Raw genomic sequence first — 24,859 nt, 5'->3', positions numbered from 1 at the left:
GGCCTTCTCTATGGTTCTACCCATGCTCTTTCTGTGGTCCCTTCTCCATGGTTCTGCCCATGCTCTGTCTGTGGTCCCTGGGCATGGGCCTTCTCTATGGTTCTGCCCATCTCTGTCTGTGGTCCCTGGGTATGGGCCTTCTTCATGGTTCTGTCCATGCTCTGGTTCTGACTTTTTATCTCCTCTCCTCACCCACTGATGCTAAAGGGTGACATCCTTGGCAAGGCTCTAAGTACCACCCCCTTGTGCCACGACAGAACTCCCCAGGCCATTGCACAGGTACTTCAAGTTCAGTATCTGTAAACTTAGCCCCCCTCCAATTATCACTGCTTCCTGATAGCTGAGATAACACGTGGCCCAACTTTGGCAATTTATAGTTCCTTCCTCTCAGTTTAATGATTCCCAAGTTTTCAGTGTCTGAAAAGTCCCCTCGGTCCCTGGATCTCAGGTGTAAGGATTTCCTGGTCATAGGCATTCATGCACACATTCCACAAATAGTTTCCGAGCATATTTTTCTGGCCCGAGTTGGCCCCAGAGGATAGAGACTCCATAGCAAAAAAGACTGGGCTAACTCTGAGGGACGTAGATGGAACATAGGATGCATCAGTTAAAGCCATTCTGAAAATAAAGAATCTATAATCTGAAATAACTTTAATAGTGTGGGATGGCTATCACTGTGCATCAGAATGGGGCAGAGGCCAAGGATACCCTAAACAGAGAGAACGGCAGGCAGCATGCTCATCTCTGCTTTAGAAATTGCCGTGTGTGCCTGTGTTAGGCAGAGTAACCGTGTCCAAAGATGCCAGGACCCAAATTTCTAGATCTGTGAATTTGCTACCTTATAGGACAAAGAACTGAAGTTGTAGATGTATTGAGGCGACCACCATCAGGGAACCATTAGACAGTTTTTCCTGGATGGTCGGGTCAGTTCAATAAACTCACTTGGGGTCCTTAGAAGTGGAAGGGGGTGCTGGTGAGATGGCTCTGGGTAAGGGTGCCTGCTGCCTAGCGTCAGGCCGGTTTGATTCCATAATGGAAGGAGAGAAGAGACTCCCACAAGTTATCTTCTGACCTCTCAATGTGATCTGCAACCCGTGCAAGCATACTCTCACTCAAGCACACAAAACAAATAAACAAAAATAAAACAAACAAATAAAAATGCATTTTTTTTTAAAGTGGAGGGAGATAGAAGAAAGCCAGAGAAAGCTCTGGTAATGGAAACAAAGCAATAGTGTGGAAGGCCCTTGGCGGAGATAACGTCCATCTATCAAAAATTATAGTTAACACCCGTGTGCCCTCAGAGGACGAGGACCAGATCCAAGAAAATGTAGAAGGGTCACAGGAGGGCACCCAAGGGCAACGCCAAGACCTCAAGGCCAGGTGCTCCTTCTTCCTCTTCCTGCAGACCCCCCTTCTTCTTGGGGGCAGCGTCTCAAGGACAAGCCCCAAGGGACAAGGTGGTTGGGACAGCTGTGCTATGCATCCCCACCTCAGGTCCCCTAGACCAACCAGCCCTGTCCCCTCTGCTTTCGCTCCCCCAGTTCCCAGATCTGAGGCTGTTCTTTGGCGGCCGCTGAGGTTGCTGCCTGCTTTCCTGAGGCACGGGCCACACGTGGCACGAGCAGGGGTCAGCGCCGGGAGCTGGTGGCTGGTCCTGTGGGCTTCTCACTTCCCTTCCCCAACCGCCGCGCGTGCAGGTGCCCAGCTGAGCCCAGCGGGCGGGGCGGACCCTATGGACACGCCCCCGCGTGAGTCCCTGATGCCCCGCCGGAGGAAGCGGCAGAGTCGCCACTGTCCTGAGCGCAGCCGAGCTCCACTCCCTCCCAGTGCCAGCGACATCGCCCACTGCGGCTGCGGGCACCGGATACCGTGCTCCAGGCTGGCCGGGGATGCGAGCTGCTCCCGCGACGGCATGGCAGCCTCAGGTGGGTAGCAGGCACTGTGCTCCCTGGTTCCCGGGTCCCGGCTCGCGCCCCCGCCGCTGGTCCCTGAGCCTCTCTGGCGCCACCCACATGGCCTGACTAGCTTTTCTCTCACTTCTTTAGACCTTAGTGCTGGGATCTTGTGTTCTTACTGATGTTTTCTCAGGTCTTCGGTAGCAAACTTCCCCTTCCAACTTTCTCACGTTTTGCCTGTGCGCGATTCTCTCCAGTTTCTGCCCGAACTTCGCCCCGTCCCGGTTTCTAAGTTTCCTTTTCTCTCTCTAGTTCTGGTCCAAGTAGCCCTAGGGTTTCTTTCTCGGTTGTAAGTTTTTGAGTATTGGGACCAGTTGAAAGGAGATTAAGGGCCCTGCTTCTCTAAAAGGCCAAATGCTTCTCTCAGAGTCTTATCCGATCAATAGGGGGCGCTCAGGAGTCCTAGGTGGTCCTGGGAGATCAGAGGTGGTCCTGGGGCAGCTTACGAGGTGGGCAAATGTACCTGTCAGAGGGTGCCAGCGTTTCTTCTGGCTGGTCTTGGGTTCTTTTCTGGATCAAGAGTGTATATACTTGGCAAGTCCTCAGCTCACTGAGGACAAACCACACAATGATAATGTTGAAAGACAATTAATGGCCCCTGCCTATACACCTCAGTAGACATTAGACATATTATGTTCTTGGTGATGAAGGGCAGGCCTGGTCTCTCTTCACCACAGGGTTTTGGTGGTTGGTGTGAAAGAAAACAGTGAGTAAATAGGGAATTGCTAGGTGAGAAGAGAGAGTTGCCTGCTTTTGGTTTGGTTTACTTGTGTTTACCCAGCTCAAGGCTGTTGTTTTTAGCGAGGCAGTGCCTGAAAACAGGAAGAAAGAAGTGTAGTGGGCTGGGGAAGTCACCGCTTGGAAAGGAAGGGAGCATCTGCTGGACAGAAGAACCAGCTCTCTCCAGATCTGCAAAGGCCTAGCCTGAGGTCATGGTACTTTGGAACCAGGGTGCAAAGGGCCTTGATGGACAGGCTCATTACTAAAGATGGTGAGTGGTTCATCTCTGCCTGTCTCTCCCTAGTCAGGCTCTATGGGTTAGAAGAATCAGTGATGGAGGTAAGGGTTCTGTACAGGGGTTCATTCACTGGGCAGACATTGATGTCATGATTGTGGTTTCAAGGCATGGTACTAGGTGTTCAGGAAACTAGAAGATAAAAGCCATGTAACTGTGAAGACAGGGAAGGCAACGACTCATTTAGTAAGACAGTACTTGGCATGGTATGGGCAATGGGAAAACAGACGGGAGTGAGGGGGTTTGAGTTAGACTTTTAAATGGAATGGTTAGGTGAAGTCGCAGAACAAGGGAAATTAGGCAAGACCCAATGGAGGGGAGATAGAGGGCCCTGGGGAGGTGAGCACTCCAAGCAGGAGGTCTGTGCCGTGTGTTCAAGATACAGGGAACAACTATCATGGCTGGGTGGATGGAGGGGTTAGGAAGAGAAGAAAATAACTAGCTACGCTTCTGCTCCCTTTCCTGGCTAGAACAGGCAAACAGCAAACTGGTGAGACTTGAGCAAAGGAGGCCAAGCAACCTGCTTTCCCTGTCTTGTGTCTAGAAGGCTGACTCCAAGGGGTGTAGCTGAAGGGGCTAACCTCGACAGGTGGACTAGGGTTCAGATGAGGACTCCAGCCCAGCAACCAAACCTGGTGCACTCTTTGGATTGGTGAATAAAGTTATTCAAACCTCTTGCTGTCATTGCCTCTGTGGTGAGACACCGTGCCGGGTGGTGTGAGTGAGACCGGGTCCCCCTGGGCTTCCTGCGGTCTATAGCTACAAGTCCTTGAGAGGGCAGGGCAGTGGAAGAAAGTCTTGTTTCACTGCTAACATGCCATAGGCTCGAGAGTCATCTAGGCCAACCTTCTGTATGGTTTTCTTATTTTTAAAATAATATTATAATATGTTTACCCCAAACGCTCTGTGTATAAACTTTTGACATCGTGGCATGACATCATCTCAAAATGAGTTGAGTCACATTCATAGCTATGCTGGGATATGTTCGACTCATGGGCTACTGGTTGGACGTGCCTGAAGAGTGCAGTGAAGGGTTTCTCGTGTCTTCACAAGCACGTGACCTTGAGAGGGACGTCATCCCCTCAAAGAGAGGTGTTGCCTCCTTTCCAGTACACCCATCTCTCTCACCTCTGGAATGCTCTGCTCTGAACTGGAAAATGAATGGGATTGTGTAGTCTGTGGTTTTAGTGACTGACTTCTTGCTGCGTAATTTGTTCAAGGTCCACTCAGCTGTAGCTTAATCCTCTGGCCTGCTTAAATATCCTGCCATTGGAGGGTGAAAGTTAGTCTTTCCTGAAAGATGTGTTTGCTTCGTTTGCTTGAAATCGCGAAGAATCTTGGCCTCTTGGCCTCAGAAGAACCTTGAGTAGTGAGGTGAAGTGTGAGCACAATGTGCTGGAATCATTTCCCTTATTTACGAGAGAGAGAGAGAGAGAGAGAGAGAGAGAGAGAGAGAGAGAGAGAGAGAGAGAGAGAGAGAGAGAGAAGAGCCTGGGGCTTCCCCAAAGGTACCAAGTCTGCAGCTGGTGAAGACCGGAGTCCTCCCTTCCAGGCTGTGGCCTCCAAGAACCTGAGGAAAGAGCTCAGATCTTGTCCTGCCCCCTCCTCCCAGGTTCCTCTTTAGCTCCTCCTGCCATTCCTGGACGTACAGGGTCACAGACTTGTAGGGCTTGTCACCAAACCTGATGACTTGAATTTGATCACCTAGGACTCACATGGGAGCCCCCTGCCCCCTCCCCCCCGGAAGAGGGAGAACTGGATCCTGCAAGTTGTCCCTGGATCTCCACATGTGTGCTGTGGTTTCATGAACACACACACAGCACAGCGTGCACATACACAGACGACGATAGGTGAATGAGAGAGTGAATGAATGAACAAATAGTGGTGCTCTGGCTCGAACATGGCTCCAGGTCAAATAGACAGGGTCCCAGGGTCAGTGTCAGTCATTGTGTGTTGGTCCCCCCTCCCCGCCCCCGTGTCCCACCCATCCCACTACTGTGACTCTCTCCCATCCGTGGTCAACCAGCCCCTTCCCGGACTCAGTCCATTCCTGGCGCCTGAAGCCAAACCTGTTCTTTGTAGTCCACGAGAACAAAGCCCTTTTCTCTGTTCTGCCACGGTTTGTGGGCTCCTGGTTGGCTCACGCATTGTTTCTCTTACTGAATAGGAAAAAGAAGTGGTTGAGAATGGGGAGCAATGACTTGGGGCTGAAGGAAGGGAATTGTTGTGGAAGAAAGGGGCATTCCCCCACGCAGGGAGAGTTGCTGACAAAGCTGATAGCCCTGGGCTGCTCCCTCGGGGAGGAACTTGAACTTCCACTTTGGACTTTTTTACAACTTCCCCAGCTTTTGATTTCAGCAGCCCTGAAGGAGTCAGGAGGATGGTAAATTGAATTGCTGTTATTTACAGTGAGGGCAGATTTGCCTCCGTTTATGATATTGGTTGGAGTCAAACTGCAGTAAACACAAACACACACGTGTGCACGTGTGCACGCACACACACATACACACAGTCACAGAAGTTGTGATATTAATTTGACCGAGGCACTAGCCACTTTCTTCTCAAATATTCTTTTAATTTATTATTAAATTATTGTTCTTATGCATTGGTATTATGGCTGCATGTATATCTAGGTGAGAGTGTTGGATTCCCTGGAACTGGAGTTATAGACAGTTGTGAGCTGCCATGTGGGAGAGGGGAATTGAACCCAGGTCCTCTGGAAGAGTCACCAGTGTTTTTAACCACTGAGCCATCTTGCTAGTCCCTGGATAATCTAGGGTTTTTTTTTGTTTTGTTTTGCTTTGTATTTTCAAGACAAGTTTTCTCTGTGTAATCCTGGCTGTCCTAGAACTAGCTCTGTAGACCAGGCTAGCCTTAAACTCACAGAGATCCACCTGCCTCTGCCTCTTGAGTGCTGGGATTAAGGGTGTGGGCCTTCCTAAATACTCTGGCCCAATGGAGATTGGGTTCAAACCTTGAGTCCCAGGAACAAGCCACTTTAAATGGCTGCTTCCCATATTCAATTGTGTTTTTAATAAAGTTATTTTGGAACAGATTTAGATTTCCAGGAAAATGACAAAAACTTTGTAGAGTTCCCATGTATTCTAATCCCCGGTTCTTATTGGCAACTTATATTAATGTGATACACTTACTGAAATACCTAAACCAGTATTGGGAATTATTATTTTTGGAGGGTGCCTTTTTTTTTTTTTTTTTTTTGGTTTTTCGAGACAGGGTTTCTCTGTAGCTTTGGTGCCGGTCCCTGAACTAGCTCTTGTAGACCAGGCTGGCATCGAACTCCCAGAGATCTGCCTGCCTCTGCCTCCCGAGTGCTGGGGTTAAAGGCGTGCGCCACCACCGCCCAGCTATTGGAGGGTGCCTTTTAAGACAAGATATCAGCAATAGCTCAGGCTAGCTTGGAACTCACTGTATGTCCCAGGTTGGACTCTATAATTCTTGCTTCTGCTGTTTCAGCTTCCCACATTCTGGGTGGTAAGTTAGTTTTTATCCTATGCTTTTTTTTAAAAGATTTATTTATTTATTATGTATACAGCATTCTGCCTCCATGTATGCCAACACGCCAGAGGAGGGCACCAGATCTCATTACAGATGGTTGTGAGCCACCATGTGGTTGCTGGGAATTGAACTCAGGACCTCTGGAAGATCAGACAGTGCTCTTAACCACTGAGCCATCTCTCCAGCCCCTATCCTATGCTTTTTTCAAGTCTCCTTAATTTGTACACAATGTCCCTGGTTTCCATTCAAGATACCACACTTCATTTCCCAGTGATGTCTCCTTAGGTGCCTCTCAGCTGGGATTTTATCGTATTTTCCTAGATCTTGATAACCCTTGTCAATCCTTTTTTAAAGGCAGATTTTATGATTACCAGTGTTTTGCACGCATGTATATATGTGCACCACATACACACCTGATGCCCGAGGAGCTCAGAAGAGGGCATCAGTTTTCCTGGAACTGGAATTACAGAAGGTGTGAGCCATCATGGAGATGCTGGGCACCGGATCCCAGACCTCTGCAAGAGCAACAAATGCTCGTAATTGCTGAGCTTAATCTCAAAACCCTTGGCAGTCCTTTAGAAGTGCAGTATTTTTACTGATCATTTGAGAATTCATATGTGTGTACAGTGTGTTTGGTTTATGCTCACCTCCCCCCCCCCCCACACAGCTTGTCCTGGACCCCTTACTTTTTCCTCCTGACCTCACCTCTCACTTTGAAAGTCTTGAGAAGCGCTAGTCAGGGATTTTGTGGGTTTTATTCGAAGAGCACAGGCTTTTAACACATCTCCTGGTTGTTGATAGTGATCTTGGTCATTGGGTGGAGACGGTATTTGCTGAATTTGTGCACTCTGAAGTGACTGTCTCTGTCTTTCCATACTGGACTCTTTGGAAAGAAATCATTGGACACAACCCACATTTAGGAAGACCCGTGTTGTGTTCCCCTGAGGGTGGGGTTACCTACAGAAATTATCTGGGATTTGTATGCATAAGAAATTTGTATTTTTCTTCAGGGTTTTTTTGGGGGGGGGGTTGGTTTTTTGAGACACAGTTTTTCTGCATAGCCCTCGCTGTCCTGGAACTCACTCTGTAGACTAGGCTGGCCTTGAACTCCCAAAGAGTTCCTACCTACTCCTGCTTTCTGAGTGCTGGGATTGAAGGCATACACCACCACTGTCTGGCTTTTTGTTTTGTTTTGTTTTTCAAGACAGGGTCTCTCTGTAGCTTTAGAGCCTGTCCTGGAACTCGCTCTATAGACCAGGCTGGCCTCGAACTCATAGAGATCTATTTGTACAAGAGCCTTTGCCTGATCAGCCATCTAGTTGGCCTCATTATGAACATCCATCCTCCTCCCTCAACCTGTCAGGTACTAGGCTGGCTAGCCTCACTTTCTTCTTTTTCTTTTTAAAAATAATTTATTTGTTTTTATTTTATGAGAATTGATAGGTGTTTTGCCTGTATACATGTCTGTGTGAGGGTGTCAGATCCTCTAGAATTGAAGTTATAGACGGTTGTAAGCTGTCCTGTGGGTGCTGGGAATTGAACCCTGCTCCTCTGGAAGAGTAGCCAGTGATCTTAACTGCTGAGCTATGTCTCCAGCCCACTCCTCCTTCATTTTTATAATATTAATCTTAATTTTTAAAAATTCTATTTTCATGCATTTATATGTGCATGTCTGTGTTTGCCAGTGTTAGCACAGGCCAGGAGGTGTTGGATCCACTGAAGCTGAATCTATAGGCAGTTGTGAGCTGCCTGACATGGGTGCTAGGACTTCAGCCTTCATCCTCTGGAAGAACAAGAGCTCCTAACCACTCAGCCATCTCGCCAGCCCCTAGCCTTACTTTCTTTTTTTTTCCTTTTTATTGAGCTCTACATTTTTCTCTGCTCTCCTCCCTGCCTCTCTCGTCCCCCCTTCTGCCCTCCCCCAAGATCCCCATGCTCCCAATTTACTCAGGAGATCTTGTCTTTTTCTACTTCCAATGTAGATTATATCTGTGTAAGTCTCTTTTAGTGTCCACATTGTTTTCTGAGTTCTCTGGGATTGTGGTTTGTAGGCTGGCTTTCTTTGCTTTATGTTTAAAAACCACCTATGAGTGAGTACATGTGATAATTGTCTTTCTGTGTCTGGATTACCTCACTCAAAATAATATTTTCTAGCTCCATCCATTTTTCTGCAAAATTTAAGATGTTGCTATTTTTCTGCTGTGTAGTACTCCATTGTGTAGATGTACCACATTTTCCTTATCCTTTCTTCAGTCAAGGGGAATTTAGGTTGTTTCCAGGTTCTGGCTATGACAAACAAAGCTACTATGAACATAGTTGAGCACATGTCCTTGTGGCACAATTGAGCATCCTTTGGATATATACCCAAAAGTGGTATTATTGGGTCTTGAGGAAGGTTGTTTCCTAATTTTCTGAGAAATCACCACTCTGACATCCAAAGGGGCTGTACCAGCTTGAACTCCCAACAGCAATGGAGAAGTGTTCCCTTTTTCCCACAGCCTCTCCAGCATAAGTTGTCATCAGTGTTTTTTATCTTGGCCATTCTTACAGGTCTTAGATGGAATCTCAGAGTTGTTTTGATGTGTATTTCTCTGATGACTAAGGATGTTGAACATTTCCTTAAGTGTCTTTCAGCCATTTTAGATTCCTTGTTGAGAGTTCTCTGTTTAGGTCTGTACTCCCTTTTTGTATTGGATTATGTATTCTTTTGGTGTCCAATTTCTTGAGTTCTTTGTATATTTTGGAGATCAGACTTCTGTCTGATGTGGGGTTAGTGAAGATCTTTTCCCATTTTGTAGTCTGTCATTTTGTCTTGTTGACCTTGTCCTTTGCTTTCAGGAGGTCCCATTTATTAATTGTTTCTCTCAGTGTCTCAGCTACTAGGGTTATATTTAGGAAGTGGTCTGAGATGACATTTCTTTATTTTTATCATGCGTGCATACGTGCTGTGTGTACATGTGTACCATGGCACGTGTGTGGAGGTCAGAGGACAACTTAGCGGCATTGATTCTGTCATTTTATCTTCTGGAAACTGCACTCAGGTGACCAAGCACCTTTACGTCCTGAGCCACCTCAACACCCCCAGGGCTGACATTTCATTGTGAAAACCTATGACTTAGGTCACTGTTTCAGGAAGGGTCCCCTGCCCTTCCCCCAGCCTGCTTCATCATAGAATGCATGTAACTTTGTGTTCATCCATGCCACATTATTTCCAGACTAGGATGTCAAAGCCACGGCGTGGGACAGTGGCCACAGTAAGGTTGGGAGTCTACCTTCTTTGAACTTCGATCCGTCATTGGAAGATGTGACATTGGAAGATGACTCCTTTATAAGAGTCTTGGCCTATTTCCTGATAGGAGGAAGTAGAGGTTGGGACAAAGGACTGGACTGGCAGCCACCATGAGTGTTGGTCCTGGTTCTTCTGTTAACTCACTGATTGTGAATCTGAGTAAGCCCCTTCATCTTCTCAGACAATGTGTTTCTTTCACCTGTGAGTGAAGGATAAGGACCAGGTGACTCCATCCCTGCCCTCTTGGCCTGTTTGTGTCTGCCCATCTGTGCTTCCTTAGGAGAAGAAAGCTCCTGTCACAGACCAACAACGGTGGGGGAGAGAAGGTCAAAGCATCGACTCACCGGTTCGACTCACCGGTTTCCTCTCACAACGGTGCCCGGTCAAGGAGAGGGTCATGACACCAGCCTCCAACTCCTGAGGGTTCTTTTTCTACTCCAAGCTCTTTGCTGAGAACTTGACCTGAGATCCACATGAAAACGGCCATGCTGTCTCTCCTTCCAGACAAGGAAACTAAGGCCCGGAAGATTTTAGTAATTTTTCCTGGAGTTGTGTGGCTAGTTGGCAGAACCAGAATTCTGACCCTCACAGTCTGATCTCACTGCTATGTCCCTGACCACTGTATTTGAAACAGAACTATGTTTCAGAGTCAGATCAGCTACTGGCTATGTCTGTGAGCCCTGGCTAAGTAACTCAATGCGCTGCATTGAGCACCAACGGCAAGGGTCTGTTGGCAGCCTGCTCTGATCACCCAAGAGAGCTGTGACCTTCTCCCTCAGCTTTTACTCTCTGCCGTAGGCAGACAAGACCACGCCCTAGGGCTTGCTGTCCCAAAAGTCATTGGCTAAATGTATTGAAATCCTACCACAGGCACGGGTTTGGGTGATGAGTGTGCCGTATCTGGCACATTGGTGGACTGCAAGAAGGGAAAAGGGCTAGACAAATGGATTAGGTATTCCTGGGAAGTTGTAGGTACCAGGCCCTGTTGGACAATGTGTCTCCCCGGTTTCAGATTGCCTCCAAGAAGGAGCAGGCATTAACGAGCTTCCCTGTCTCCTTGCAGGGTGGGGCCGAGGATGCGACATTCTCATCTTCTACAGCCAAGATGCGGAGGAATGGTGCCAGTACTTACAGGACCTTTTCATATCCTGCCATCAGGTCCGCAGCCAGAAGATGCGGACATACCGGCTGGGCCCGGATACCTCCTTTTCTGCCCAGGACCTGTGGGTGTTCCGGGATGCACGGTGCATGCTGGTGCTACTGTCTGCGGGGCTGGTGGAATGTTTCTGCCAGCCAGGACTGCTGCCGGTGCTGCAGCGCGCCTTCCACCCTCCGCAGCGCGTGGTGCGGTTTCTGTGCGGAGTGCAGTCGGAGGATGAGGACTTTGAGACCTTCTTTCCGGAGTGGGAGCACTGGCAGGAGCTCACCTGTGATGATGAGCCGGAGACCTACCTGGCGGCTGTGAGAAAAGTCATTTCTGAAGGTAAGGAAGAGAGGTGCGCTCAAGAGGAATCACGTAGAGCGGCATTCTAGAGCCAGGCGAAGTATCTTTATCTGATAATTGTTGGTTATTTGTGTTAGAAAATGAGGAAAACTCTCCTCAGAGACCCGGTGTCCCCTGAGGCTCTGGCTCAGGGATAGAGTACTTCCTACCACATGCAAGGCCCTGGAGTCAATCCTCCAGAGATTTAGGTAGTTCTTGGTTTAGAACAGCCGGATTTCGAAGATGGGATAGGTTGAACCTTCTTTCTAGAATTTTCTATGCTTCGGACGACACAGAATCCAGGTTCCCTACTACGAAGCAGGGGTAGGAAGGAGAGACTTTGATGATTATGGTGTGACCTGGCTTGCACCAGCCCTTATCACTGCAGCTATCACTGCAGCTCTCCCTGTGTGCCTTCCGCTTCCACTCTCTTCTTTGCAGTGACCTTGATAGCACTGTGGAAATGTCAATAAAAAAGAACCCGTTTATGGAGCAATAACCCTCTTTTTTTTCTCATTGGCCCACCTTCTGTCGTTCTCACTGCTTCTCCTTTCAAACTGGCAACTTTCCAGTCCTTTCTGCAGGGCTAATGACTTCCCTGGGGCCAGGATATGACACACACTCTGATTAACAGAAGCAGAAGATGAGCACTGGGATGGTTGCAGGTCACAGCTTTTCTTCCCCTTTTGGCTTTTCTTTTTGGCCTTCGTGCGAGCCGTGAGCAGGCTGTGCGTCTGCCTTCTGTTTTCTTACCGTTTGAGAGCTTACCTACTTGGCACCAGCCAGGAAAGCTGGACAATTACGGGCCCAATTTCCCTTTGCCTCAGTAGTTCCAGATTGTAACGTGCGCAGTAATGTAGCTCATCCATCCCCTCTTCCATTTCCTGATCCAAAGCCAGAATTTACCAACTCTAAGATGGGCCTGGTGGTTCCTACAGGCTTGAAATCCCAGCTCTTTGAGAGACAGTAGCAGGAAGATCTAAAGTTCAAGGTGATATAACCTGTGGGTATGACCAGGTCTCAGCATAGTAGAGTCGTGTTCATTTTGTAATACAAATAACAGGTGTTTTTTGTTTTTTTGAGACACGGTTTCTCTGTAGCTTTGGAGCCTGTTCTGGAATTAGCTCTTATAGACCAGGCTGTGAACTCACAGAGATCCTCCTGCCTCTGCCTCCCGAGTGCTGGGATTAATGCAAATAACTGGTGTTAATGCAAGAGATGACTCACTTGAAATGCTTGGGACCCCATTAAAAATTTTCTAGAGTTCTCTCATTTTGACTTGAAATGACAGGAAAAGCACACCATTCACATGTGCATGATCATGTTTCATTGCTTTTTGGGAGCTGTGAGCCGTGCAAACTTACAAAGAACCCAGACACACTAGTTGCTCCTCCCCAAGGGTGACTTCATTGCAGTGGCCCATGCAGCGTCATTGCTGGCCACCGTGATCTGTCAATCAATTATTCAGAGCTCTCTGGAAGGATTGCCATTTCACAATATGTACTCATCATTAGTCTCTTAAACAGGATTGTGCCGATATTTTAAAAATTTAAAGGGAGTAAATCGGGAGCATGGAGACCATGGGAGAGGGTAGAAGGGGAGGCGAGAGAATGGGAGGGGAGTGGAGAAAAATAAAGAGCTCAATAAAAACAATAAAAAAATAAAATAAAAAATTTTAAAAAATCAAACAAAAATATCAGTTATAATCCTACAGCATAAAGATAACAGCTAATATTTTGGTATGCTTCAAGGTACTCTTAATGATAGATTTAAAAATATATAACGTATACTTACACAACTGAAGGAAAGTTTTACAACCTAAAAAAAAAAATTAAGGCAGTGGTGGTGCATGCCTTTAATCTTAGTACTCAGGAGGCAGAGGCAGACAGATCTCTGTGAGTTTGGGGCCAGCCCAATTTACAAGAGCTAGTTCCAGGACAGGCTAGAAAGCTACAGAGAAACCCTGTCTCAAAAAAAAAAAAAAAAAAAAGATTTGAGAAGAAGCTCATTGAGAAAGTGCTTGCTTAACATATGTTAGGTCCCAGATAGGGTGCTGGAGGCAAAGAACTTGTACTGCTCTAGCAGAGAACCTGAGTTTGGTTCCTAGTACCCACGTCAGGTGGCTCTCAGCTCCTCCGGGAACTGTGGGTTCCTAGGGTATCTATACCCACATGCACATACATGCACACAAACACACACGTGCACATATAACTAAAAGTAGGATAAAAAATCAACCTTAAAAAGTACAAGGGGATACTTTTAATAAGATTTGGGAACATCCAGTGGTGAGACATCTGCCTACATCCATCTCCTCTGAAATTTTACGATTTGCTCTATTTTACTCTGGACTACGATGACGAACGCAGTGCTCTGTGAGGCTTCACCTCCCAGTGCTTCAGAAAGGTGAATTTCTTCACAGTAGTCCTTTTGTTCCAAGGACAAACAACCTATTGTCGGAACGAGGTTATTTCAATAAGCAATTAAAATAAGCTGCTTCGTGGGAAATCTGCCGTTCAGAATCAATGGGACATATAGAATTATGAAATAGTGGGGGATGGAAACGCAGAGTGCTGGTGGTCACACACAGTCAGTTAGACTCGAATTTGAATAAATGCTTCTCAAATTTTCATGTGCAAAGAAGAACTTGCGGACATTATTGGTAGCATGTGTTGAATGAAGGCTGGGTGGAACTCAGGAACCTGCATTTCTCTTTTTAAAAATTGATTGATTTATTCTTCTCTCACACATTCCACTCCAACTACGACTTCCCCCTCCACTCTTCGCAGCCCCTCCCTCCCAACTCCTGACTCCCTCACATCCACTCCCCCTCCTTTCCCTTCAGAAAGGAGCAGGCATTCGTTCCAAGGATATCAACCTGGCCTAACAAGTTACAGTAAGAGTAAGCACAGATCCTCGTATCAAGGCTGGATGAGGCCACTCAGTAGGAGGAAAAGGGTTCCAAGAGCAGGCAAAAGAGCCAGAGACACCCCCACTCCCACCGTCAGGAGTCCCACAGGAACACCCAGCTACACAACCATAACTCAGACCCATAGAGGGTGCCTGATTGTCACCCTGGTGTCTGTGAGACCCTGTGAGCCCTGGTTAGTTGAAGAATCTACATTTCTAGCAAGCCCCTATGCTGTTGCCAGTGTGGCCCAGGGTCCACCACATTCAGGCCACTGTTTTCTCAAAGCCTCAGTTCTCTGGAAACCAGGGCAGCTCCTGTATACTGGCTGGTCTAGGTATAAAGTTAGACTAGTGTTTGATGGTTAAACTGTTAGTTTTCAACATGGAGCCCCAGTGTTCTACTTACAAAGTCTGTGTGTTCACTCTGGCAGGTTTTAATCTTTCAGTTCTCTAGATAAAAATGCTTATGACTTTCAGATGGGGGTCCTACACTACTTTAATCTCTATTCTTTCTTCACTTAATAATTGATAATTATTTCTATCTCATGAAAAAATATTTTGGAGGTTTTGCAATATCTCTAAGTTTGGCAATCTCCTTAAAATTGAACATATGTTTTAATTAGAGTCTGCAGTGTGTTGGAGTTTATCTTCCAAGTTCTTCATCTGTAAAATGATGGGGTTGGACCAGATGATGTGGAAGGTTCTTCCAGTCTCCTGGGCTGTAGTATATCATGAAGCACTTACTGCAACTTTTCAGTGGACCCAGCTCAGTTCCCGGAAACAATGCTCGGCAGTATAGGAAGCTGTCCTGTTGTTCTGGATTCTTTGCTGGACTTGCTGCTGGGTGATTGTTTTCAAATAAGGAAGTGAGAAAACCCGAGGTATAGCACAGCAATTATTTCCTCTTTTTACCGAAGCTCTATTCTTTGCTGCAAGTCTCACTGGAATACAAAAATAGATTCTGTGAGACTATGTGGGAAAGAACTCGCTGGTGGGTGATACTGAGTTTGCTTCAGAGGCTCTTCTGTGTGTGTGTTTGCTCAGATGCCCATATGCATGCTTGCTCACATGCTGAGAGTGGAGAGAGGCACGAAAGCTTTTGTTTAGCATTGCAGCAGTGATCGTATCTGCTTTTGAAATTGCTTGTTTATTGTCTCTGTGTGTTCAGGTGTGCAGAGGCCAGAGATTGACCTTTGGTGTCTTCCTCTATTGCTGTCCACCTTGTTTTTCAAGATAGGTTCTCTCACTGAACCTGGAACTTATAGATTGGCTAGACTGACTGCCCCCCCCACCCCCACCCCACTGTCATTTCTCCAGCCCTAAGACTACAGACAAGCCCCACCATGTCTAACTTTTAGGTGGATGTTGGGGTTTGAACTCAGGTCCTTAGGCTTGTGCACAGAGTGCCGTACCAACTGAGAACCTAGCCCTTGTCTGCTTTCCTCATTTGCATTATCCTCTACCTGCTTCCCCTGCCTCCCCACACCTTCTATGTTTCAGGAGGTCTCATGGTATCCAAAATTATATATAATGTGTTTCCCCTTCGGTTCTCATGGGAAAATGTGAGAAGCTTATGTCTATATCTGGTTTTCTTTGTGGACATTAGCATCCCATTGGTTTTTACTTTCCAGTTTTATTGAAGTATAATTGACAAATAAAATTAAATGTTCTCTAAGTACAAAAATAAGGATTTATAATACATATATAGTGTAAAAATAATTAGCATGGTCAAATTAGTTAACATATCTCCTTTGCCCGTGGTGTTGTCGTGTGTGTGTGTGTGTGTGTGTGTGTGTGTGTGTGTGTGAGCGTGTGCATGTGTTGAGAACTCCTTGCAAGCCCCGAGTAAACACTATCGTATTATTAACTCTAACTTCTGTTTTGCACAAAAGACTCCCAGAGCTTACTCATTTCCAGACTGCAGTGTGAACCTTTGGATGGAGTGCCATCCCTCAGCCTCCATCCCCTCCCAGCCCTGACCACCATGAGCTAACCTACTTCTGTGAGTCTGACTTCTTCAGATCCTGTGTGTAAGGGAGCTCATGCAGTATTTGTCTTTCTGAATCTGGCTGGCGACCCTTACCATAATGTCCTCTCCGCTCGTTCACAGTGCAAATGACAGGATTTTCTACTGTCTTGTGGCTGAGGAATATTCCTTTTTGCAGTTTGTCAGACAAGAAGGGATATTTTCCCCAAAAGTTACATATGCTTATCACAGTGCATAAAAATGTTTTTTAAAATTATTTTCCCTTTTCACAAATAAATGACTAGAATATTCACATGCTTCATGCCCAATTTTGTGAATCTCTGTTGATTTCTTCCCTCTCGTATTCCTCTACGGCTCCCATAGACAGAGTGGAGCACCTGCACCGAGTGTCCCTGCGTCCCATGGACTTGACCCTCAGCCTTACAGTGGGTTTGGTTGTTGAACCTTATCTACCAAAGGTTTCCTTTTGTGTCCCACTTTAGTCTGATATATGAAACAGCTAGTAATAAGTTAAAAGCTTGAATGTGCATGGGTGTGGTGTTTGTGTGTGTGTGCGTGCGCGCGTGCAGGTGCTTGTGTCTGTGCATTTGCTCACAGAGGCCAGAGGAGGATGTTGGGTATCCTGATTAATTGCCTTCTGTCTTACTCATTTGCAATAGGATATCTTACTGAACCTGGAGCTAAACTGACAGCCAGCAAGCTGCCAGTCCTGGCTCCCGTCTCTGTCTCCTTTCCATAGCACTAAGATTCTGGGCACACACAGCTGCGCATGGCTTTAAAAACATTTATTTTTTGGTATATAATAGAATGGGTGCTGGGATACTAGCTTGGGTCCTCATGCTTGTGCAGCCAGTGCTCTTGCCCACTGAGCATCTCTAGCCGGGGTGAGTTTCTTGTTTTCGACAGTTACTCAGTAAAATGCATCCAACATCCTATGTGCTTTTATCCCTGCACAAGTGTAGACGGGCAGATGGTCTTACTGCCACTGTACAGCTGGGGAAACTGAGGCTCAGGAGATTCAATGCCCGTGTGACGAACAAGCAGCTCACTTCAGCACCGAAGGTTTTTGGGCTTTAGAATATCCCCCTCTTTGCCTTGCATTTTCCTGTCTCCCTTCCCCACCTTCCTCTTTCTTGTTCAGACTAGAAATGAAATAAGGGGAAAGAGCAGAGGAAACTGAGGCCTCTGTCAGCTCTCGAAACCACAGATTCCCAGATGGGGCAGAGCCCTGACAGTGCTTGTATGCAGGACTCCACCCCTGAGTCATTGAACCCAAGTCTCTGGGGTCAGCCCTGGGAATATGAATTTTAAAATGCTTCAGGGGCAGTTTACTCGGCAGCTCTGGGCTCTGTCTGGGGCCTGGTGTTCCACCGTTCAATTCTTCTGGTCAGAAGAGGCAGCAAACCGAGGGCTGTTCCGGGAAGTCACGGGGCAGCAGTCCCAGGGGCTCAGAGTTTGGCTGTAACTTATTGGCACAGGCCCTCAGAGAAGTCAGACCCTCTCAGAGAAGGGGAAGTTGCTGCGCTCGCTCTGTGTGGCGGCATCGTGGATGGTAAGTTATGGATGACTTTTGGGCTTCCTTGAGGTGGAGGGGTTGGAGCTGGCTTGAGATCTGTTGGACTGGACACATTTTGTCCCACGGTCCTGTGTGGCTGCAGACTTTCGATCTCGATCTTTCTGGGCCGTGGTTTAGATGACTCTGCAGCCAGTTCCTTGTCATAGCCTCACACCCCACCCCCCGCAGGTGCTTTCTTCATACTTTCCCCTTTGAAACGATCTGTGCTTTGGGGAAGGAGGTGCCCCGGTTGGGAGAGTGAAGTCTTTTTGGGGCCACCACAAAGCTACAGTCTGTCCGAATGTTATTATGATTTCCCCTGACAAGGCCCCTGGCGGTCCTGTGAAACCAGGGCCACTGTTTGCTCTCCAAACTACACGACTTACTGCCAAGCGTACCTGGAACAGTTAATAAAGACTCATGCCCAAGGAAAGGCCAGTGCCCGTGGAATTTCTGCGTCCCTTGGAACTCCAGATTTCCCCCACAAAGTTGTGTGCTCCAGGGGCAGGGGATGGTAAGGGTGACTCCCCCACCCCTACACATTGCTCTATAAGCTAGCTGCACAACAGACTTCACTCTTCACCTCTCCCTTCACTCAGATGTCTGTGCTCTTTCAGAGAGAGTTTCTGTGTGCCCTTCCGTTGAGAGCGATTGGTGGGTTGCTGTGGGAAGGTAGTGTGGGGTTCCTGAAGGCCTCTGGGGCAGGAATCTCAAGCTTCCACCTGTCTGTGTAAATTAACGTAGGTGGGAATGTTGTCATCAGACAGGGATTTTGTTTGTTTATTTGTTTGCTTGCTTGGATTGTGGAGAGGGTCTCAACTATATAGACCTGGTCGGTCTACAACTCAATATCTAGACCAGGCTGGCCTCCAGTCCACAGAAATGTGCCTGCTTTTGCATCCCAAGTGCTTAGATTAAAGGTCGACTCCACCACACTCTGCTTAGATGTAGGCATTTTACCCACCCATCTCTTCCTATGTTGTTTCACTATGTTTTTTGATTCTTGTCTCCCCTGGACCATTGTTAGTAGAACTCAGAAGGGGTCCACAGTCTCTTATTCCTGAGATGCCTTGCTCTAGACATCACTTCGTTTGATCCCTGTGGTTTCTCTATGAGGCAATGCTGATATCATCTTCATCTTCAAGATGACAGAAGCAAGGTCCCAGAAACACCATGCCTTATTCAAGATCACAGCTTTTTCATCTGTAGAAGATCAGGGCCAGGGATGTCTGATCTGCCGTCTGGTGTCTAGCTTCTTTCTTTCTTTCTTTCTTTCCTTCCTTCCTTCCTTCCTTTCTTTCTTTCTTTCTTTCTTTCTTTCTTTCTTTCTTTCCTTCTTTCCTTCTTTCCTTCCTCCCTCCCTCCCTCTCTCCCTCCCTCCCTCCTTCCCTTCCTCCCTTCCTTCCTTCCCCCGCTTCCTCCCTCCCTTTCTTGTTTTCTTTCTTTTGGGTTTTCGAGACAGGGTTTCTCTGCAGCTTTGGAGCCTGTCCTGTCCTGGAACTCACTCTGTAGACTAAGCTGGTCTCTAACTCACAGAGATCTGCCTGCCTCTGCCTCTCGAGTGCTGGGGTTAGAGGTGAGTACCACTACTGTCCGACATCTAGCTACTTCTTTATCCAGCTGGCAGGGTCAATCTTTCCTCTGATGGTGCTTGTTAGGCTGTTCCCAGAGCCCCACGCTGGGGTCAGGTGAGACCTGCTGCCCTGTGTCTACATCCCAGCATGGTCTAAGATACACACAGTGCATGTTGCGTGGGATATGGGAAATTTTCTAGTAGTTGCTGTTAGAAAAAAAAATTGCTGTAAAAAGATAGGCAAAATTAATCTTCTGATTTATTTAGCTCAGTCTATTTTTATTTTAATAGACATTAAGTATAAGAGCTACTTAGGGAGCAGGAGAGATGAGTCACATGGCATGTGCTTTAAAACACGTCTACCGTAGCTCCTTCAATTATTTATCAGTGCAGTCAGTCACTGAGGAGTTTTTGATGAGTACCTGCCAGCTGCTATCCTGTTGTATGGTTCTCCTCTTCGTCCTCTTTTTCTCTCTCTGGTCTCTTTTTTTTGTGTGTGTGTTCTTTCTCAGTAAACCCCCCCCCTCATTTTTGAAACTTCCTGTATTTTCGAAATAATTTTAAATGATGTGCATTATTTCTGTGTCTGTGTATGTGCACGTGAGTGTAGTGTGTGAGGAGGCCAGAAGAGGGTGCTGGATCCCTGGAAGCTGTTGTGAGCGGACAGACTTGGGTGCTGGGACTGAGCTGAGGTCCTTTGGAAGAGCTCTATACACTCTTACCCATCTCTGTGCTCAAACTTTGTGTTTTATCACCTGCTTTGCTGTGTTCCCAAGATCTAGAAGTTCAGTGTTAACACAAATTGTGTCTGCTGAACAATAGGGCTTCTGCCTTTGCTAATGACCAGTCACCACCTGAAGTGGTGAGATGGAGCTCCTGGCAGCCTTTGTGAAGACTGAATCACACTGGGGCACTTGAATGCCCTTCAGGAAATCATGCTTGGGTCGGGTCCTGGCCGAGCAGGTTATTGTCTGTCAGTGAGGCAGACTGCCGCAGACTCCACCAAGACCCCCCCCCCCCCCCCGACAGCTCTCTTCATGCTGACATGGAAACCAATAAAACTGATTAAAGGGGAGAAACAAGAGACAGAAAAGTGTGCCTCTATAATCTTAGATAGACATTTAAAAGGAGTACTTATCCATGCTGATAGGCATATCTATGAGGATATGCTCTTAGTTTCTTTCTAGAAAGACACACAAGAAACTGTCCCAGAAGGGTACTCTTGGGTAGATGGAAGGCATTTTGAACTTTTGCTGTAGATGTTTCCCCAATGTTTTATTTTTTCTATGTTTATGATTTCCTTTCAGTTAGGAACCTTCGAGAAAACAATGATGGGGATTTTGTATATGTAGAGGAAGGTGTTGGGTTTTTGTCCTCTGTTCCAAGTAGGCTGAACTGAAGATTGAGTTCCTTGTGAAAACCCCTTTGGCCTTTTCCGCCTGAGACAGGTCTTCTGGTAAGAGGAAGTGACGTAGCGTTGGTTTGCGCCATTGCTGCCAAGTCTACACAGTTGCTCACCTGGTGTGGCCCACGCCTGTGAAGGGTGAACTGCTGTTTCTAAGAGAGTGAATAGGATTTGACTCTTGTTACGTTTGTACTGATGACCTTTGTTGCTGCAGTCTCTGTGGGGACTCCTAAAGTGCACAGATGGATACCAGCTGCAGCTGGCAAGTCGCTTGGCTACTCTGGACCTCTTCCTGTCCTTTTTAAAATTCTAGGGTGGGGGTGGTATAGAGATATGAGCTGGCACCTCAGATGCTTATAGCCATGAAATCCCATGGTTTTGTTTCCATAGCTTTTTACATACTTTCTCTTCCATTGCTGTGTCTCAAAGTGAGACTTTCCTAAACGACATCAAGTATATTTACAGTGCATTCATTTTGGCTAAGAAGTCTTTACAGCAGGGCTTAAGCAAAGCCTGAAGTGACTTCTCAGTGGTTGCTTTCAGTTTATGGACATTAGCAGCTCAATCTTAGACGGTAGCATCACATCCTCATCCTATGGGATGGTAAGGCTTGTGCAGCTAGCATTTTTCTTTTTTCCCTATGTTCTGCAGGAAGACACACACGTGTGGGTTCTTAGGATGATGATGGGGACAGGGGAAATGAGGGCAGGTGAGCATGACAGAGCAGTTCTGTTAATTTCCCCCCATTACCGGTTTTCACAGCTTTTCGATTTAGTTTCCACCAGTCAGTCACATGACCAAGAGTATGGCTGTGAGGCCCCCAAGTAGGATGGTTTAATACTGTGAATGACTCTTGACTTGCCTATTTAGAGAAAATCACTACAGCCACATTTAAGCTTGTCATATGGACTTTTGGGCAGAAAACTATCTGTTTTAACAATTTCCAAAATGTAAACTTGAACAAAAGGCAGCTTGCATACAAGACACAGAAAAATGAATATAGTCAGTAATTGAGGAAAATAGCTTCTTTTGTGTTGAGGAAGAAAGACAGACGGGGACTTTCTGGTTTTACTTTTTCATGCTTAATAAAAATTAATAGTCTCCACAGATGATGTTTTATACATGTATGTGCCTGACGAGTGGTGGAAGGACCGATGGCTGGCTGGGTTGGTAAAAACCAGTATGGAGCTGTTTGTGGTACACTTGGTCTCATTTTGAGCATCCTAGTTGACGAGGAAGATTTCCCCATGTGCATCCTACCGCGGGGCCCACATTGCTGGTGGCTTTTGCATTGTTGACCATTGCTGTGGAGTGGTTTGTCTCGGGACACACAATCCAGATGTTTATAACACTTTATCCAAAGCTAAATAGGTCTGTAGAGTGCATTCATTTTATCTTGTGCCTATACTTAGGCATGTAGAACTGCTTATCCCATAAAAGAACCGAGGAAAACAGCCTGAGGTCCACTGGGATGTATGCAGATCCATAACTAGTCGAGATTAAATTTTGCCTTTTTTTTTTTTCAAGAAAAGGGATCATGAAAGTGAAGGTATCTGTAATTTGGAAGAAACTTCTAGAACTGGCTTAATTTTGTTTTTGGAATTTGTCATCTGAATGTGTGTGACCTTCCCATTACCTTTCCACAGTTATAGCTGTATCAGGACCTTATATAAAATAATGCGGGAGAGGCCACACATTTTGTCCAACAAGGTGCTAGTTTCACAAGCAGCCTGTGGGCTCTTTCGTGAACATTTGGTAACACAGGAAACAGAGAAGGAGGCCTATGATGAAATGAAAGTGCTCTACTTTGAATTAGACTAAAATAACTTTCCACTTACATGGAGAGCTAATGGTGGAAACTGTCTGTAGTCAAATAGGACATGCATTAAAAATAACGATGCATGTATAGAATGTTGATTTTTTTTCTGAGATAGGGTTTCTCTGTGTAGTCCTGGCTGTCCTGGACTCACTCTCTGGACAAGGCTGGCCTCAAACTCAGAGGTCTGCCTGCCTCTGCCTCCAAAGTTCTGGGATTAAAGACGTGTGCCACCACTGATCAGCTGTTGATATGATTTTTTGATCATACAAAATGTGGGAAAACATTTCTGTTCTAGGATATTTCCACCTGATATTCCCAGACTAGCCAACTCGTTACTTGTTCTGACCCACCCCCCTTTCATGTTCTGATGCATTTGTCAAAGCCTTGGTTTGTTTCCAGAGGTCTCCAGATGTGGTTTATACTTTGTGAGATGTCTTTTAGGAAACATGCAGTACCGAAACTATTGTACCATAATCCAGCAGTCTAAAGGTTTATTCTTGTCTTGAAGTCATTTGGAATTCTGAGTCCTCATGGATTATATAAATCCTAAATGTTACATTGCTCCAGTCCTCCCTGTGGTCAAGGTTGTTTGGGTAACTAGACATTGCCCATACTCTGGAAGCCATCAAACTTTAGAGTTTCTGGTGGGAAAACTGAGAAGTAGAGCAAGCAAGGTGGAAAGACAGAATATGAACAACAGAGAAGAAAACTTTTATAGTCGCCTGTCCCAATTCTTTGAGCAAAATAGATGCAGATGGCTTAGATTCCTTTACTCTTAGGATGCGGGGCAGAAAGGAGACAGTTTGTATTTCTATCCAAAAGATATCATTGAACTTTATGGAATGACTCTCATGGGTGAGGCATCACATAAGATCCAAAAGAAACTTGCTCAAAGAGTGAGATTCAAATCCTACCCTAATGAAGTTCATGTGTCATACCAGGAGAAGGGCATTCAACAGCCACTGACACACTAACCAACCGCCAAGAGAAGCCAGAAGGCTCCCTTTAACTCATGTGTTCCAACATTCCTGGAAATCCTTTTAGAATAGTTACTTGCATCATCTTTTAAGGGAAGGATGTGTGCCTTGAGCATCCATCCTGAAAAATGAGAATGGGCTTGGCAGATGTTCTACTCGGGGTCATTAGTGGCAACCCAGAGTTAATCACAGCTCTCAGGGTAATCATTTTCTCAGAATAGTGATTAGAACAGTATAACAGCAGAATAGCATTCCTCAGGCACTCCGTTTTAAGCTAGTATCTTGCTTGTTTCTCGACTGCAGGGATGCTGCTATGTGCATACTGACATAGTTCCACAGCTTGAAAAATCTCTAGTTTATCTACATGTGTGCTGTTTGGAAAAATGGACCAAAGATTAAGTAGAAAATTAATGCATACAAAAAGAAAATCAACTAGGGTCAATGTAAAAATCCAAGAAAAATGATGGAACCATTAAAAATAAGGGTCTGTTTCCAGACCTGGTGGTTTTAGCTGAAGGCAAGCTAAGCAAAAGCCCAGAGGAGAAAGTTCAAAAAACAAGCTCATGCAGGCTCACAACAGATATTTTCACATCAGAGAAGAGACTATTCTGCCCTTAACTGTTTTACTTGACTGAAAAACTGTTTGCCATTTTAGTGGGAGGCAAAGGAGCAAGACTAAGTATAGTTATTCATCCAGCCACCTAGTCATTCAGTCATTCAACCAGCCTTCTACCCTTCCTGCCACCTAGCTGACCATCCATTCAGTCATTCACCCAACTACCTATCCATTTGTCACCTAAACATCCACCTACCTAGACATCCACCTACCTAGACATCCATCTACCCACTCATCTGTCTACTCATACACCCGTCCATTCACTCTCTATCTACCCATTCACCCATCTACCCACTCATCCATCCATCTACCCACACCACCCACCTGCCATCCATCAATCCACTCATCCATCCATCCATTTAACCATCCACGCATCCACCAACCCATCCATGCGTCCATTGTCCATCCATCCAGCATCTATCTAACCATCCACAATCCATTCGTCATCTATCCACCCACCCACCACCCACCCAACCATCATCTATGCATGCATGCATGCATCCACCCATCCATCCATCCATCCATCCATCCATCCATCCATCCATCCACAACCCATTCATCATCCATCCATCTGTCCATCCATCCATCCACAACCCATTCATCATCTATCCATCCACCCACCCATCCATCCCTCCATCCATCCACCCACCCATCCACAACCCATTCATCATCCATCCATCCATCCATCCATCCATCCATCCACAACCCATTCATCCACCCATCCATCCATCCACCCATCCATCTATCCATCCATCCACCCCA

At 46.3% G+C, this 24,859-nt stretch overlaps 1 protein-coding gene across 1 annotated transcript in view; it reads left to right on the top strand.

Moving 5' to 3' along the window:
- Positions 1-24,859, top strand: part of Pik3ap1 (phosphoinositide-3-kinase adaptor protein 1) — a 126,113-nt gene that overhangs the window by 6,268 nt on the left and 94,986 nt on the right. Inside the window, exons 2-3 of the mRNA XM_026781333.1 lie at positions 1,281-1,925; positions 10,839-11,258. Of these exons, the coding sequence (XP_026637134.1) occupies positions 1,281-1,925; positions 10,839-11,258 (1,065 nt within the window). The remainder of the gene's footprint in view (positions 1-1,280; positions 1,926-10,838; positions 11,259-24,859) is intronic.

This window comes from Microtus ochrogaster, chromosome 8 (assembly GCF_000317375.1).
Source record: "Microtus ochrogaster isolate Prairie Vole_2 chromosome 8, MicOch1.0, whole genome shotgun sequence".
Lineage (NCBI taxonomy): Eukaryota > Metazoa > Chordata > Mammalia > Rodentia > Cricetidae > Microtus > Microtus ochrogaster.
This window is presented reverse-complemented; position numbering and strand designations above follow the sequence as displayed.